This window comes from Ascaphus truei, chromosome 2, assembly GCF_040206685.1.
Source record: "Ascaphus truei isolate aAscTru1 chromosome 2, aAscTru1.hap1, whole genome shotgun sequence".
Classification (NCBI taxonomy): domain Eukaryota; kingdom Metazoa; phylum Chordata; class Amphibia; order Anura; family Ascaphidae; genus Ascaphus; species Ascaphus truei.
In genome coordinates, this window is record NC_134484.1 from 449,048,181 (window position 1) to 449,064,958 (window position 16,778).

At 41.2% G+C, this 16,778-nt stretch overlaps 1 protein-coding gene across 5 annotated transcripts in view; it reads right to left on the bottom strand.

The window, feature by feature from the left end:
- LOC142487879 (sodium channel protein type 5 subunit alpha-like) overlaps positions 1-16,778 on the bottom strand; it is a 379,502-nt gene that overhangs the window by 83,570 nt on the left and 279,154 nt on the right. For all 5 annotated transcript variants that reach the window (XM_075587912.1, XM_075587913.1, XM_075587911.1 and 2 more), the window contains exon 18: positions 3,627-3,747. In XM_075587912.1, the coding sequence (XP_075444027.1) occupies positions 3,627-3,747 (121 nt within the window). The remainder of the gene's footprint in view (positions 1-3,626; positions 3,748-16,778) is intronic.

Below are 16,778 nucleotides of genomic sequence, written 5' to 3' on the forward strand. Positions count from 1 at the left end.
ATTGTCAAAAACACCCCGAAGAATCGCAGTTTGATTTCGTTAGTTCACATACTAAGCACAGAGCGCCAGTGACCCGGCCAAAAGTTAGCTGATTCCAATACGAGACACAGAACAAGCGATTGTGTGAAGAAACTTATCACGCTGGAAGCGGCAGCAATTTCGAGTGCTCCGGAGGCTTATCAACCATTAGAATTTCAGAAGCAAATGTTAACAGGCGGCTGCTGCTGCTGCTGCTGCTGCTGCTGCTGCTGCTGCTTGCGTGTGTGTTGTCTGTTATCTGTGAAGTGTACACGTGAAATATAACCACAAGTAGCCTGAAAGCTTCAGTGTTAATGTGGAGACATGTTCGATAGAGAAACAGAAGTCTAAATATGTGTCGCAATAAAGTCATTCTGACTATGCGTGGAAAAAAGGCACCGGCTTTTATGACATGAAATAGTCTCTCAGCAATGTAATATTTATTAAGGTTTCATACCCTTTTTTACTATTACCATGTTTAAAAGCATGTCAACAACTGTATTTTAAAGGGAACTGCGTGTGTTAGGCATTCTGAACATCATTAAAGCAACAAGGCAGGTATCATTTATTGTTTTTTTTTTTATTACAGGATTAAAGCAGGGGGTCTCTGCAGCTGAACTGTGTTAATTTCAACTCCAGGGACCCCTTAATTCCAGAGTAACTGATCTCTGTAGTGGTGCCGGTATCTCTGCAGCAAGGGAACTGTGTGCCCAACATAATGGCGACGGTTAAATGTCCTGCATCACGTGAGCCAATAGGATGTTGCGACGTCATCCTGTGCGGCTTCCTATTGGCCCACTTGACCGGGACACTGGCACCCCTTACGTAGCTAATTATCTCTGGAAGCAGGTGGTCCTCAGAGCTGAAATGAACACAGAGACCCCCTGTGTCAATCCTAGAACTACAACAACAAGAAAACGAATAAAACAAGAATAAATTAAGCCTGTATTGCTGCTTTAAGATGTGACGAATCCATGAACAGAAGTACTGGGAGGCTGAACACAGGCTAACCCTGGTCTGAATTTGACTAGATGACTTCCTGAATATCTCACATTAGAAGTTGGTTCCTCTGAATATAATTTATTGAGATGATAACAAATTGCTCACGGATAACGATATTAAGAAATGTATTGTGATCTCGATATTGGTTTATATAGCAGATACAATATCTGGTCAATAGAAAAATATACATTCACTTTTTTCATTAATGTTAAAAAAAAATTAATTATTTGCAAGGAATTTAGTTTTAACATTTATTACACGTTACGGTTAAAGGGGTTAAGAGGACAGAGCAAACAGATTCTCCAGACAAGGAAGGTGTTACTATAATTGAGGATCATTTTATCAGTGGTAGATATGCCTTCAATAAGGCTTGTTATATAGTGGCCGCGTGCGCCACGCCATGCGCGTGCACGGCACTTATAATTGGCTGAGGTTAGTCAGCGCTTCTATACAAGGGCCGCGCGCGCACGGCAGTGAGCGTGCATTAGGGCCGACAGCAGGGAAGACAGGGAATACAATGATTTTGCGCTGCTACCGGCGCTGAAACGTATGTATATGTGTGTGTATATATATATTTATGCATGTGTATGTATGTATATATGTGTGTGTGTGTATGTACAGTATGTGTGTGTCTGCACAATGCTAATAAATATTTTATTTTTATCAAAGTGGTTTTTTTTTTAAATAAATAATAAATTACACATGTACACACATATACACACACACATACATACACTCGCGCACAGTATACACACAAAACGTGTGCGGCACGCGCCTTCGCACAGGCACGCACGCGCGCACGGCCACACAGTATATAACAGCCTTAAGGCTGCTGTGTCTTACACTGCATGTCACTAACTGCTCTAAAATGCCAATGACTCCCATGGTTGATTGTCACTAGTATTGTGATAATTAAAAATAAAATAAAAGTATATATCAATGTATCTTCAATTTTTCTAATCGTGATATTGTAATTATATAGTTACATTATATTGCCCAACTCTAGTTCCGAACAAGCAATAATACATTTATTGCACTGTTCAGCAGACCTAGCTGTGGGGTTTGCCTTTATTTTTAATAACAACAAGAACCCACATATGCCGTATAATTGCTCTAATTTCCTGAGCATTGTCAGAACGGAATGGGACGTTTTGGTCGCGACCGTCCCGCCGTGACCAACTCCCAGCGGGCATTTCGCCGCAGGAGGACACTGCCATAGCCGCTTCTGCGAGTGGGTACGTTTTAGGGTAGGGGGTTATCTTTAGGGGTTTAGCGGTTAGGGTAAGGGCTTAGGGTAAAGGGTTATAGGGTGAATGTTTTTATGATAGGGTTTAGTGTTAGTAATAGGGGTTCAGATTTGGGCGGGGGTTTAGGATAAGGGTAAAGATTAGTCAGTTACCTTAATGAGCTGCGGGCTAAATGCTGGGGGTCATTTGCTCGCGGCGAAACGTCTGCGACCAAATGTCCCAGACTGTGACAGAAACCCTAAGACTAAAACGATGTATAAATGCCATGAAAACATTGATGCAACTACTTACTGTACGTTAGTTCAATTTAAAATGACTTGTACCTACTATGCATTGGCCAGTCTTTGTATTATTTATTGTCATGTATGGGAAAGGTCCATAACATTACTAAGGCGCAGACGTTGTAACAAATCTTTATTTCATTCAATAGTTCTGTTTTGCTCTAACTATTTTTTGAACTGTATCCAAGCCCAACATAAAAATTGAGGCTTGCTTTCCCATAATATATAAATAATAATGCAGCAATCATTTCCGAAGGGCATTCTACCTGCCAATCTGGTCTTTAAAAAAAATCCTGAAAAGGATGGATTTACGGGTAATGCTTATCTGGTATTTGTAGATACAATGCCAGTTCTACGGGTCGTTTAGGGCCATATTTTCTAAGCAGTCTTCTGCCATACGATATTTGAGGGCACTGGGAGACACATTATAGCACATGGATGTCAATAGGTTTCAAGGTGTCTCCCCGCACTAGAAAGTATCTGTTACTTTTACAGGGCTTGGTTTCTTCGGGACGGCACAGAAATAATGGAAACAGTTCAGTAGACTGGAATTAGCAGCTTTCTTCAATTTGGAAAACGTCTCCAAAATTGGAAATAACTTGGACACACAAAACATGCATGGAAAACATTCATGTGAGCTATATGTTAAAATGTCTGACGGAGTAGCATCACGTCAGTCAAGTTGAGAACTATAGTAAAAAGGTCAATGCAATTTATTTATACATTCAAGTTAGCAAACGTTACCCCTTTCTCTCTGCATGTGGACAGCAGATGGCACTGCAGACAACACTATGTAATACTGTGACTGGGCATCTCCTTATCTGTTAGAGAATCTGCTACAGAGACTCGATACTTGTTTTGTCTGCTTATAAAAATGCACTATAGTCTTTGCTACTCACCCTTTTTGTCACGCTCTTCATTCAGTGTTACTTTGGTTACCAAGTTACCAAGGTACAATGCAAAGTGAATTGGCATTGTAAAGACTATGCATAATAAGCACTGGAATGCCCAGAGATCTGTTTTTTTTTTTTTATCAAATTAGGTTTCCTCTAAATGTCAGATGTAATTTAAATTTTACCTTCTGTGAAGCATTCTTCAGGTTCCATGAAGTCCTCTGATGATTCTGGGAGCAGCTCTATGAGTTCCCTGGACTTTCTCAGATCCACGGTACTGCATTCGGAAATACTGTCATCGTGTTTCTGCAGAGCATGGAGCACAAAAGCAAAACCTGTGTTAATTTGCGCACATCGCAAGAACCAAAGGCCCACAACAGACTGGGAAAGTATCTAAACACACGTACAGTATTTGCAAGGATTGTTTATGCAGCGCAGTCAAAGATCAGAACACATGGGAATTCCAGCCAAGCTCGCGATTGCTGAAAAACAATGTTCTCCCTTTCATGTACTGGATATTATTGTGTACACAAGGCAATGTTCATTAAAACTGAACTTTCAAATCAAGGAAAATGTAGTGCCCAGTTCTCTCAGGCAGATTCCCAATTTCCCAACCAACGCTCCCCTATTGATGTGGGAGACTAATAATGTACTGAAAATTGCTGCATTTTTCTACGCTCTCCCTGAAGTTAAATTCTCATCAGCCCAACACAAGTTAATGTAAGATTACTCATAGTTTCCTGTCCCACTTTCCTAAAAAGAATATTTTGCCCATTATGTTCCTGACACTATTTTTCCTCAAGGAACAGGTAGCGTGTTAGGTCTTGTAATATATTAAAATATCTGTAAACGTACATTAAGAAGGGCTAATAAGGAAATATTCCACCTGTATTTAGGAAACAGTGTCATCATAAAACAGTTGCGTCAAAGGGAAATATTCCATTGCTTTCAATGGGAATCGTTTTCTTTGCTAGATCTAGTAGCAGTTTTTGCTTCTATTATGCCCCAGTTTTACAGGTGGGAGTTTGATAAAGAACACCCTTGTTTAGCAGGGTTCTTACACTGGACCCAGGTACCAGCAAAAATACTTTTTTGTTACTGCACTCTTAGGCTGTGATTATAGTCTGCGCTAGCGCGCGTCTATGGGTGAATTCAGCTTCCAGCGATTGGGGAGGTGTGGCGGACTCATCACCAGGCTGGTTCGCCGTGATTGGCTGAACCGCTCCCGTCACGCGGCCGTCGCTTGAAAAGACAGCATTTTTTGTCACAGATAAAGCCGGTTTGCGGGTGAAAAGCGTCAGAGTTTGCTTGTGAGGTTATCCCTCTCTTTTTTTTTATCCATTTGCCTATGGCCGAATAAATCATTTTTTCACATTTAAAACAATCCAGCCTTATTAGTTTTTCACCGAGCTGTGCACCACTGATACCTCTCCCCCACGAGACTTCACTTCTGACAGTCTATTAAAGTCTTCCAGCTGCAAGACCCTAGTGGAAAATATAGCACTGGATTTTTCAAAGAAAGAAATACAATTTAAAGCAAAATTATGTTTTTTTTTCTCTAATAATCCTGATATCTTTTTGTATGGGTTTTGCAGGCGAGAATCTTTGACCACTCGCCCTGAATTGTCTCTTCATTTATCCTCATACATATTAATCATTGTTATCTCTTTAATGAATGTTCTTCATGATATCACGGAATTCTTCCAGATAACTGCATTATATTCTACATTTCAGCATACAGGTATCTGTTTAGATAACCATTATTCTTAATTATGGAGAAAGTTGGGTTTTGTGCTTGGACTTAATAAACACTGAAGGAAATGGAAATTAACCAGAAATACTATATGCAGTATTGCTTTTTATACAACTAAAACTTTGCTAGATAACACATCTTCCAATTGGTATTCATCAGACCGAAAATAACTCGTACATTTGAAAAAGCCATTAATTGGCGAGGGATCCCAATTCATTATTACATTTCCGGAAAAGACTTTTCTTTATTACCTTACACATTTAAAAAAAAAATTTAAATGCCAACTGCTTATTTTACAAACTTCCAGCTCCCTTACTCTGTGCAGCATGTTCTTTTTAATCAGGGCAAATTACTCACACATCATCTTTTGTGTGCCCAAAGAATTGTTCTTTTTCATGTGATATTTTCATGGAAGCATTTTTTCCCCGTTTCATTGACATTTATCTGTATTTGTGAGACAATATGTGATCAGATCAGTGGTGAGTGTGATTATCAAAATATCCGTCCGCTCCTTCTCTTACCGTGCATCCCAAAACTGGAACAGTCTACCGGAGACTCTCACAGTCGCCACCAGTCTAAGTTCTTTCAAAACTAAAGCTGTCTCACATTTTAATCTGGTCTATAACTGTTACATACGCCTATAACATATATTATCTCTAACTGTGCATGCAATGTCTTGTATATAATGTATAACCCTGCTCACTTATGTAACTGTTTATTTGTAACCTTGTAACGGCATCATAACTCTGTGCCCAGGACATACTTGAAAAGGCGAGTAACTCTATATGTATTACTTCCTGGTAAAACATTTTATAAATAAATAAATTATAATAAGCAGTGTGCAGTAACATTACTTTATTTTTTATTAACGAGCTAAACTACAAGTTCTTTTTAATCTCTTTATGCCGTCGGTGTCAATTTCTGCACAGAACATGTCAAATTTAAAAAAACAAACAAAAAAAACCTGCCTTCTTTTTGGGAGCATGAAAAAGCATATAGCATAAAACATGGAAACATTGGAAAAATTAGATTCCAGATTAATCACAGTAATTAACAAGGATATTGAAATCAGACACACAACCACTCTTTAAATCATACAGTACTTCGATCACTAGATGATATTCCGAACAAATATAAAAATCGTGCATTTTGATTGGTTGAATTTGCACCCAACAATTCCTACATTTGTTTGTGATAGGAACGTCATTGTTTTAGGGCAATTCATTATTCCGATTAAGTGCTTATTTCTTAGAGACAAGAGACACCTTTGAGAACAATAAATGAATGGGTCAAAGCAACAGTTTCTCTCACGGCTACTGAGATGATGAACACAGAGCAAGACTACAGACAAGACAATGAAAAGATGTTCTTCTCCAGATAATGGAAACCCAACAATCATTTTGGACCATGCACAATAATTACAGCCGCTGACCTTCACTACCCAAATTGATATATTTAAAAAAAAAATCCAAAAAAAAAGTTGAACACCCCACACTGTTTTGGAGAATGCTACAGTTAAATGTATAATGTATGTATATCTTTATTTATATAGCGCAATCCATTTACATAGTGCTTCACAGCAGTAATACACGTGACATAACAATATAGCACATAATGGGAATAAGCGCTTGAAAAATAAAACATTAGGAAAAAGGAGTCCCTGTCCCAAAGAGCTTACAATCTAAGTGGTAAGTAAGAAGAATGTACAGAGACAGTAGGAGGGTGTTCTGGTAAGTGCGTCTGCACGGGATACAGGGAAATAACTGTTATCTCCCTTGGAGAATCCATATATCAGAGTCTCCCAGCTACAAAACTGGTCCACTAAAAGGTATGACTTTTTTTTCTTTGATGAATCTAAAAGAGAGAAAGTTTTGAAAACTGCGCTCACGCTCTCCCATGTTGATGGGAGATTAGACACTGTTTTCACCCTGTAGCTGTCAGCAAGACTACTCCCAAAGCCCCTAAGTGAGAGCTCACAAAAGGAGGTCTCGCAAAAACAAAAGAAAAAGAAGCAAACAGCGCACTGAGGATCAGTATGTTAAAAATATATTATTTCGGAGGTCAAAGAGCGGCGGAATCCAAGATGGCCACCAGAAATTAAAGCCCTGCACTCCCACAGCAGTAAAAAGAAGCTAGCGCCATCAAAAAGCAACCCACGACTTCAACAACAAAGCGAGGAGTCTCCGGGAAGGACCTGCTATGTCACACAGTCAAAAGAAAAATGGGGAAAGAGGACGCGGCACACTGTTTTTCAGAAAAAGCAAGCGCCCCTTGCAAAAATGAAAATCCAAGATGGCCGACCTCTGTGGGAGGAAGGAAGCTCGAACTCAGAACCAGATAAAGAGCAGAACTGCAGACCTTTCTTCAGGAAGGAAATTAAAAACTGGATGCAGGAAATAAAGCTCACCATGCAAGAAGTAATGCAGAAAGTGTTGAGTGAGCTTAAAGCTACATTGTTACGAAGTAGATGAGGTTGAAAAAAAAGACATGCGTCTAACAAGTTCGACTTATGCTAAATTTAGACAACAGATAATTCATCCTATATCCGTACTTACAGTATATTGATCCAGAGGAAGGCAAAAAAAAAACCCCAGTGACATATCATCCAATGATATCTCATAAGGGGGAAAATAAATTCCTTCCTGTCTCCAAGAATTGGCAATCAGATTATTCCCTGGATCAACATCATTGCCATGTTTACTTATTTGGTATATCCCTGTATACCTTTCCTTCCTAAAAATTGAGTTGGGATCCGAAACAGGATCTGATTTGTATTTCTGCCGGCGGTTATGCCGACCTAACCCTTAAAATGGAGGTCAATTGGTGTATCGCCTATATCTCACAGAGGTGCGTGCGCATCTTGGCTGAGCTGTGATAGCTGGCTTGGGCTCATATAAGTATAGCTGCACAGTGTATTGATCAGCTCAGGTAGATATCTACTGTAGAGACGGCTGTTAACATACTTGGTACCTCGTGTGAGTGAGTACCTTACACCCGGATCAGAGCCGGGGTTTCTTGGGAAGGAATTTGTCATGCTTATTATGAGCAGAGTTAGATAGAATGCTCAATTTTTGATTCAATTTTGTTTAAACTTGAGGCATGGACGCACAGCTTTGATCTACTAGAGAGATAACCCCGTTGGCATACAACCAGCCTGTGTGGACGCGACGTACGTTTCACCGTGCTTGACGGCTTCTTCTGGGGGCGGCCCAAAGTCATGGAGTAGCTGCAAAGGCAAACAAGATCTTATTTTAAGTAGGTAAAGGGAAGGTGACCTCGCTTGAGCTCCCAAAATGTGTTGGTCGATTGGGAGGTGCAACCTGGGAAGTATGCTGGGATATTCAAAATTGTACCACTTTGGGATCTCTGTACCCTCTTTTCAGACAGTACTACTCACAAAGAGTGGTGGTAACCACGGAACTACTCACAACTCTACAACCTTGGAGGTGGGGAAACAAAAAACACAATAGAGAAGCCCAATTACCCAATACTTAGATAATTGCCAGTTACCAGTCTTGGATACACAAGACACAGAAACACTACAGCAACAAATCACTTCTGAGATATATCAAGTTATGAAGACCTTTAAAACATCTAAAGCTCCAGGCCCTGACGATGCCCCAATTTATATTCTAAAAAGTACGCCCCAACCTTAATCCTACACCAGTTAAAATTGTTTAATGGATTGCTTAAAGGAAGACAGCAACCCCAAGAAAACAATCTCAGTGATACCGACGGACAGGAAAGACCTCTTCCATTGCCCAAGTTATAGGCCAATTTGGCTGATTAACTCAGATGTAAGAAAAATTTGCATAAATCATGGCCACAAGACTAAACGCTGCGTTAGGATCATTGATCCACCCAGATCAGGTGTGGTTTGTCCCCGAAAGGCAGGCTGCTGATAATGTACACAGGTTAACAGATATTACCCACAACTGTAATGCACACAGTACCCCCTCAGTTATTTTGGGCTTGGATGCTGAGAAGTCCTTAAACAAGGTTAGCTGGCCTTTCATGTTCCATGTATTTAACAGAGCAGGACGAGGCCCTACATTTTTAGCAGGCATTCAAGCTCTTTATAGCTCCCCAAGGCAACGGTGAACGCATCGGAATTTCTCTCTAAACCATTCAGAATAAAAAACAGAACAAGACAGGGATCACCACTCTCACCACTTCTGTTTGCTTTGGTAATAGTTGTTGGCTTCTACAATTAAGCTGAATAACAAAATTAAAGGACTAATAATAGGAGGTAAAGAGTACAAAATGTCGCTGTTCGCAGGCGATATTCTCCTATCCTTCGTGACTTCAAGGTCTCCCTAGCTGAACTCTTCAGAGAGATTGGGACGTTTGGCGAACTATTCAACTTTAAAATTAACAACACTTAATCAGAGGCACTAGGATTACATACAGACCACAAGACGCAAGCCAAAATACATAGGTCAAAATAAATTGGAAGATAGAGATCGTCAAGTATTTAGGGGTACACGTTACAAAAAGATAGATCTAAAGACACTAAAATTATCCCCCCTAATTAAAACAAATTACACAGGATTGGACTCCATGGGCCTCTTTCCCAAACAAAAAGTGGTCAGAGAGAATAGTATCCACAAAAATGAATGTATTGCCCAGAATTTTATACCTATTTCAGGTTCTTCCAGTTTCAGATGGAGACAAAAAAGAAATAGCAGCGCACTGCCAGGGGAGCTAGGTAGTATCAAAATATTGTATTGATAATAAATCTCCCAATGGAGGCATAGGACCTCCTACGCATTTCGCACCCCAAGGTGCTTTATCAATGAGTATTTCTCCCAGTTTAAGTATCAATGTTTATAATCAAAGATCTACAAAGGTCACGGTCACGTTTCATATGGAATGGTAGGAAGCCCAGAATCAAGCAACCATGGTAAAACCCTTAACAATGGGTGGCCTCGCACTCTCGGATATAAAAAGATATTACAGAGAAGCAAAACTAATTTTCCTAATCTACTGACCACTACCCAAAGGTCAAACACCATGGGTTAATATTGAAATGGACGAGTCACTAATACAAAATATGTCTTCACTATTATGGGTTCTAATAGCAAGTAGAAAATCAAACATACCGTTAACGCAACCTCATGTGACCCCCTGATGAACCACACAAGTGCACAATGCGTAGCGGCCTCGTGAGGTTGCGTGTCCATACCAGCGGTATCGCAAACCAGGTTAATTTTACATCTTGCTGGCGGTGATTGTTCCGAACTGTCACATCTGCTTATCCCGTCGACCATCCCACATTCCTCCGGGTTGCGTTTACCACTTTTTGAACTACATTGTATGTTTAATGCGTTTATACTATTGATTGTTTTTTTGTTTCTATTTTGTATCATGTTCACCATTTATTTTATTGTTGAAATAATATAATTATTAACATACTGATCCTCAGTGCGCGGTTTGGTTCTTTGTCTTCTATTTTGCAGTCTGCAGGTCCCTGGTAAGTGACCCCTGAAATATTGTTCTACCATACCATAGGAATGCGTCGGTGTATAGACAAACTTCCATAAATACCACCGTACACGTTTCTTTACCGGACGGTTCCTGCTGGAACTTATACGGCTTCTTTTTTTTATAGGGTTAAATTGGGGCCATGCCTTTTGTACTATTGTCATGTAATGAAACAAATGCTTTCCTGTTTCCTCGCACGCCTATTCTATTTGTACCCTGCAATTTATTTAAAGGTGACAGAGGAAGTAGGGATTACTGTGTCATTACTTTGTCACTTAATATTAGAAGAGGAATGTTCCATTCCTTTCAAGGTTCATTTGAAAGCCCCTTTATGATAGCACAGTCCAATATTGCTGTCAGAGTCTGCAACATTAATGCAGCTACGTACACATTCACATCAGGGGCTGTTTTCTGTAGCTGTTAACAAATATTGCTATTTATTCCCCTTTTGATTAAAATGTGTCCTACATATGCTTAATATATAGTGCTGAATGCATATTACTTCAGAATGAGCAGTTTGATTCCACATGAAGGTAGCCTCCTGCTCAACTACATGTGGATGAGTGAATAATAACGTGAATAACTGCCTCCTGATATTGGCACCGTATGATATATATATAGATTTTTTTTTTTTTAAAGTACTTTGGAATAAAAATATTATATATTTTGGGCATAAAGTTTTGTATGTCATGCCATTAATTTTCCACAGAGGGAATGTTGGGCTTAAATGGGCTTAAATGTGCAGCACAGCGAGTCACAGCCCGGGTTCTGAGAACAATAACACCGGCTTTTTTCCCCATTAAACTGTGATCGTGCCTATTGGGACACAATCGTATGGAGACTCCCTTTGAAGTCAATGAGTTTATCTGTGCGATCATGCAAGATAATTTATGTCCCTGTGCCTCAGGCACCAACATCAGACCCTCCTCCCCCTCCCCCCACTGCTGGAAGAATTGACACAAGCCCCTCAAATCTGCTTCCTTGAAGACTTCGACGCTTTCCCATTTTAAACGTGTTTGCAACTGTAAACTTGTAATGTTGTCAACTTTACTCTGTGCCAAGGACATCGTTGAAAACGAGAGGTAACTCCATGTATTTTTTCCTGGTATAAATATTTGATAAACACAGATTGGAATTGGGAAGCGCTTTGAGTCCCATTGGGACGAAAGAACTACATGAAATTAAGTTATTATTATTAAAACATCGGAAAATAAATCAACTCAGATATTTTCAAACATCATTTGAGCGCTACTTACTTTAATATTGATCAGCGATCCTTTACCTATTCATTTGTGGTTAGTTCAGCCCCCAGCGGCTTTATTTGATATAATAACCCCAGCCTCACCTTTTTTTTTTTAATAGTTTAATCTTTAAACACCTTATTATGTAACAGAATAATTTATTGTCTAATGGCTGTCTTGGCTTCTGAACTTTATAATAAAATTGAAAAAATGCCAACCAATCATATATTATTTATAGGAAGGGGTCACTGAGACGTTGCAGAGTTTGCTTTGCCATCTTAACTTACATCATTATTTTTCATCTGCGGGGCCGGCGGCAGGAAGGAGAGCTGAGACAACTGGCTGGCTGCGGGGGACCCACGGCCGGCCAGCTCTGGAAAAGTTGGACCTGGCGAGAGGTCAGGTCCAACTTCTGTCTGGTTGCCGGGACTCCGATTGCCCAGTTCTCTCCCAACAGCTGCGGGCCCGTCTCTCCTGCCGGGCCTCCTGCTCCTCTGCCTCTCTCTCCATCAGTGTGTGGCGGAGGCTGGGCCCGCCCAGAAGTCAGGACCAACTTTCGAGCAGCACCAGAGGCCTGAGACCACCCCCAATGTGAAGAGAGAAGAGGCAGGCATCCGGAGCAACAGCAAGGAAACAGAAATGATTGATGGTCAAAACTCCCGGTCAGAGAAATAGGGCTTTATTGAAAAACACAAGTGAGACGAGCAGTCCCCATATTCTCTCTTCTAACAGCAGCACATATACCTCCCCTCCCCCCAATGTGAGTCTCTGTAGTGTGTATTATCGTGGGGGGTATTATTGTGGTCTCTTATTATTGTGTACGTAGTGTGGCATATTATGGTGTGCGGGAATATTATCATGTGTGTATTGTGGGGGGTACTATCGTGTGTATTGTGGGGAGTACTATCGTGTGTGTATTGTGGGGGGTATTATCGTGTGTGTATTGTGGGGGGTATTATCGTGTGTGTATTGTGGGGGGTATTATCGTGTGTGTATTGTGGGGGGTATTATCGTGTGTGTATTGTGGGGAGTACTATCGTGTGTGTATTGTGGGGAGTACTATCGTGTGTGTATTGTGGGGAGTACTATCGTGTGTGTATTGTGGGGAGTACTATCGTGTGTGTATTGTGGGGAGTACTATCGTGTGTGTATTGTGGGGAGTACTATCGTGTGTGTATTGTGGGGAGTACTATCGTGTGTGTATTGTGGGGAGTACTATCGTGTGTGTATCGTGGGGAGTACTATCGTGTGTGTATCGTGGGGGCTACTATCGTGTGTGTATCATGGGGGGTACTATCGTGTGTGTATCGTGGGGGTATTATGTGTGTGTATTGTGGGTGTACTATCGTGTGTGTATTGTGGGGAGTACTATCGTGTGTGTATCGTGGGGGGTACTATCGTGTGTGTATTGTGGGGAGTACTACCGTGTGTATCGTGAGGGTATTATCGTGTGTGTATTGTGGGTGTATTATCGTGTGTGTATTGTGGGGGTATTATCGTGTGTGTATTGTGGGGGGTATTAACGTGTATTATTGCCGTCTAGGACATTTTGCCGCGACCAAAACTCCGCTGGCAACTGCGCCGCTGAGGTAAATCCCTGACACTAGCCCTTACCCCAAAAACCCTAATCTTAACCCCCAATACCAACGCTACCCCCCACCCTAAAGACATTAACCCATTACCCTAAAACCCGCTACCCTATCCACTAAAAGTCTAACACTTTCACAATCACACTACATGTCTGACTGACACTTTTAATGAGATTACGTATTAGTCCTTTTCCAACTGAATTTAAAAATATATTCTGTCCATCAGATAATACTAGTTGACGGTTCTTAATCTCTAGTCTTATTAGCATTACCAAGAAATCAAACAATGCAAGCATCCCGAGCATGTATTCTGTGCAGGAGTTCTATAAATCGGGGTTCCGGAGAACGGAACAGGTGCCATCAAATTGCAGCCAGTAGTCCTGGTACAGATTGGAAAGTATGTACTAAAATATACATCGCTGGTCAGCGCCGGCTTCTCCCCAGGTACACACGACTGCTACAATAACTGCACAGCCATGTCTTATTTCAACACACAAATCACGTATTATGCTGAAAGCTTTAATACGAAGAAAAAAAAACCAGATGCAACACAGAGATAGCTCTGGTAGGCACAGACTGTCTGAAAAGGAATGATATTGTAATACAAACTGTGTCAAATGTGCAATCGACAAACCTAAGGATACTATAGTGCAGGGGTGCACAATTCTTTGTCACTGCGCCCCCCTGCCAGCACTGCCTCCGTGTTCATGCCCCCCCCCCCCCACCGTCCTACAGCGTCAAATGATGCAGTGGGGGTCATTTGACACCGCGTTGCTAGGGTGATGCGGCGTTGAATGACGCCGCGGCTCATGTGATGTCACGTGACCCCCACGTGACCCATTACAAAATAGAGCACCGTGCTTGCCGTGCGCGCGTAGCAACGCCGACACCATAATCCCAGCCTAAGAGATAATTACAGAGGCCTCGTGCGGTCCCCGGCATTTAATTTAAATGCCTTGGGGAAGAGCACGGTGCCTCTGTAAGCGCTGCGCCCCCCAGCTATAGTACACAAGCATCATTACTTTATACCTGTACAGTATGAAAGCTGCAGTTCAGTCTTTTTTTTTTTATTATTTTTTTTACTTCAATAGTTTCATGTGTGCAATCTCTAATTACCTAAAGAGCTGTATAGCTGCAGGTCAATTCGTTCTCCATGTATTAATAGGCGAAATTTGGTGACATAATTAGAGCTGGCATATTTTTTATTTGCTTCTGTCAGTCAGTGGAAGCTCAAGAATATTCATGAGCACTCCTGCACTGACATGTGCTAGAGAGAGGGCAGGGCTGACAAAGGGGTGTGCCAGAGCTTGTGACAGGACAAGAAGGGGCAGTGCCTGAGCAAATGGCTGTTAAAATAGAATACAAGAAAATTGGTCTTTCAAAGTTGTTTTTTTAAAAACAGAAAATGCTAAAAGTATTTTTTCTTACTACAGAACTGATTTATTAAAAAAAACACACATGCAGGATATTGACTGAACTGCAGCTTGAAGATGTGTTTATGCCACATATCGTACTATTAAAGTTTAACATGAAACAAGTTACTAATTATAAATGGATAGCGCTATGCAAACGTTATTACATTTTTGTCTCCTGTCTCTGAAAACAATGACTACTCGCAGTGAGATATGGTTGACCCCATTATGTAGGCGTTGCAATATACTGCAGTGCTCCAACTTTAGTGATCAATCTTCATTTTCACGCTTTCTGTTTTTAGCTCATAAATGCAGAACAAACCTTTTGAAAATGCACAACTGTACTTTTCCTGCTCGCAACCATTGACCATACACAGTGTTTGGCCAATGAATTTTGAAGGGCACTCTATCATATGCACTAAAAAGGTGTTATCCCATATGGCCCTTTACTGTACTAAAAGGTGTTATCCCATATGGCCCTTTACTGTACTAAAAGGTGTTATCCTATATGGCCCTTTACTGTAAGGTGACTTATTTACCAAGACATGCTGGTAGGAGGTCTTATGGAGTTGCATTTCTTAGTAAATGTGAGCCTACTCTATAATGTAAGCTCTGGCTTCTTTATGCACAGATACAGCGTATAAAAGGACATGACTAGGCAGAAATATGCAAGCCGGGTTGTGTCAAACGTAAGTATAAAATATTCAAATGAAAACAGAATTTGTTTTGTTGCTCACCAAACCTTTTATGGTAGTAATCCTCCCGTTCTATTTAGTGTATGCTGGGACACCCACGGGATGCCTGCTGAAACGCTTTAGGTATTGTGGGATTGCAAGGCAGGTCTGCCATTTTACTTTACTTGTTTTGGGTGAATTGTACTGTAAAACAATTGTGTACTTTTTTTTGTTACTTCAGCTAAGTGGACCGGATTTGGGTTTGGCCATAACATTAGAACTTTTCCCATATAACTTAACATTACAGGCATACCCCGCATTAATATACGCAACGGGACCGGAGCATGTATGTAAAGTGAAAATGTACTTAAAGTGAAGCACTACCTTTTCCCACTAATCGATGCATGTTCTGTACTGCAATCGTCATATACGTGCAGAACTGATGTAAATAACGCATTTGTAACAGGCTCTATAGTCTCCCCGCTTGCGCACAGCTTCGGTACAGGTAGGGAGCCGGTATTGCTGTTCAGGATGTGCTGACAGGCGCATGCGTGAGCTGCTGTTTGCCTATTGGGCGACTGTCCTTACTCGCGAGTGCCCTTAAACCGGGGTATGCCTGTATAGCCTTTATCCATTTAAAAAAAAACAAAAAAAACATGATTTATATCAGGGGTTTCAAAGTCCTCAAGGGCCACCAATAGGCCAGGTGTTATGGATATCCCTGCTTCAGCATAGGCAGCTCAGTCTTTGAGCCCTATACGAGTATGAGACCCCTGACAAATAGTTATAGGTGAAGTTTCTGCTGCAAGTTTAAATAACTGGTATAGAAATGTCAACGGTAACATTTCACGTGTCTACAATAAAACATTTTTAAAAAGAAGACTGCAAACAGAACCCATCAGGTTCACTGTATAAATCCGGGTTATGCTATCTCCAGAGGACAAGGGTGTAACTGTTCACCTGCGGTGTCAGTTGAGGCAATGGTTTACCAGCAGGTCAAGCTGCATGTGAAGTGTAAGGAAGCAGGAGTCACGCCGTGCACGGCGTGCTCCTTACTCACCCGCGGCTCTGTCTGGGCCTCCCACGGCTCGCAGGTACTCCTTCCCCATGGCGCCGAGCTCCGGTCCTCCTATGCGCGCGCGCGCACGTCTACTCTCCTCTTCAGCCCTCGGTTCAGGGCGTGG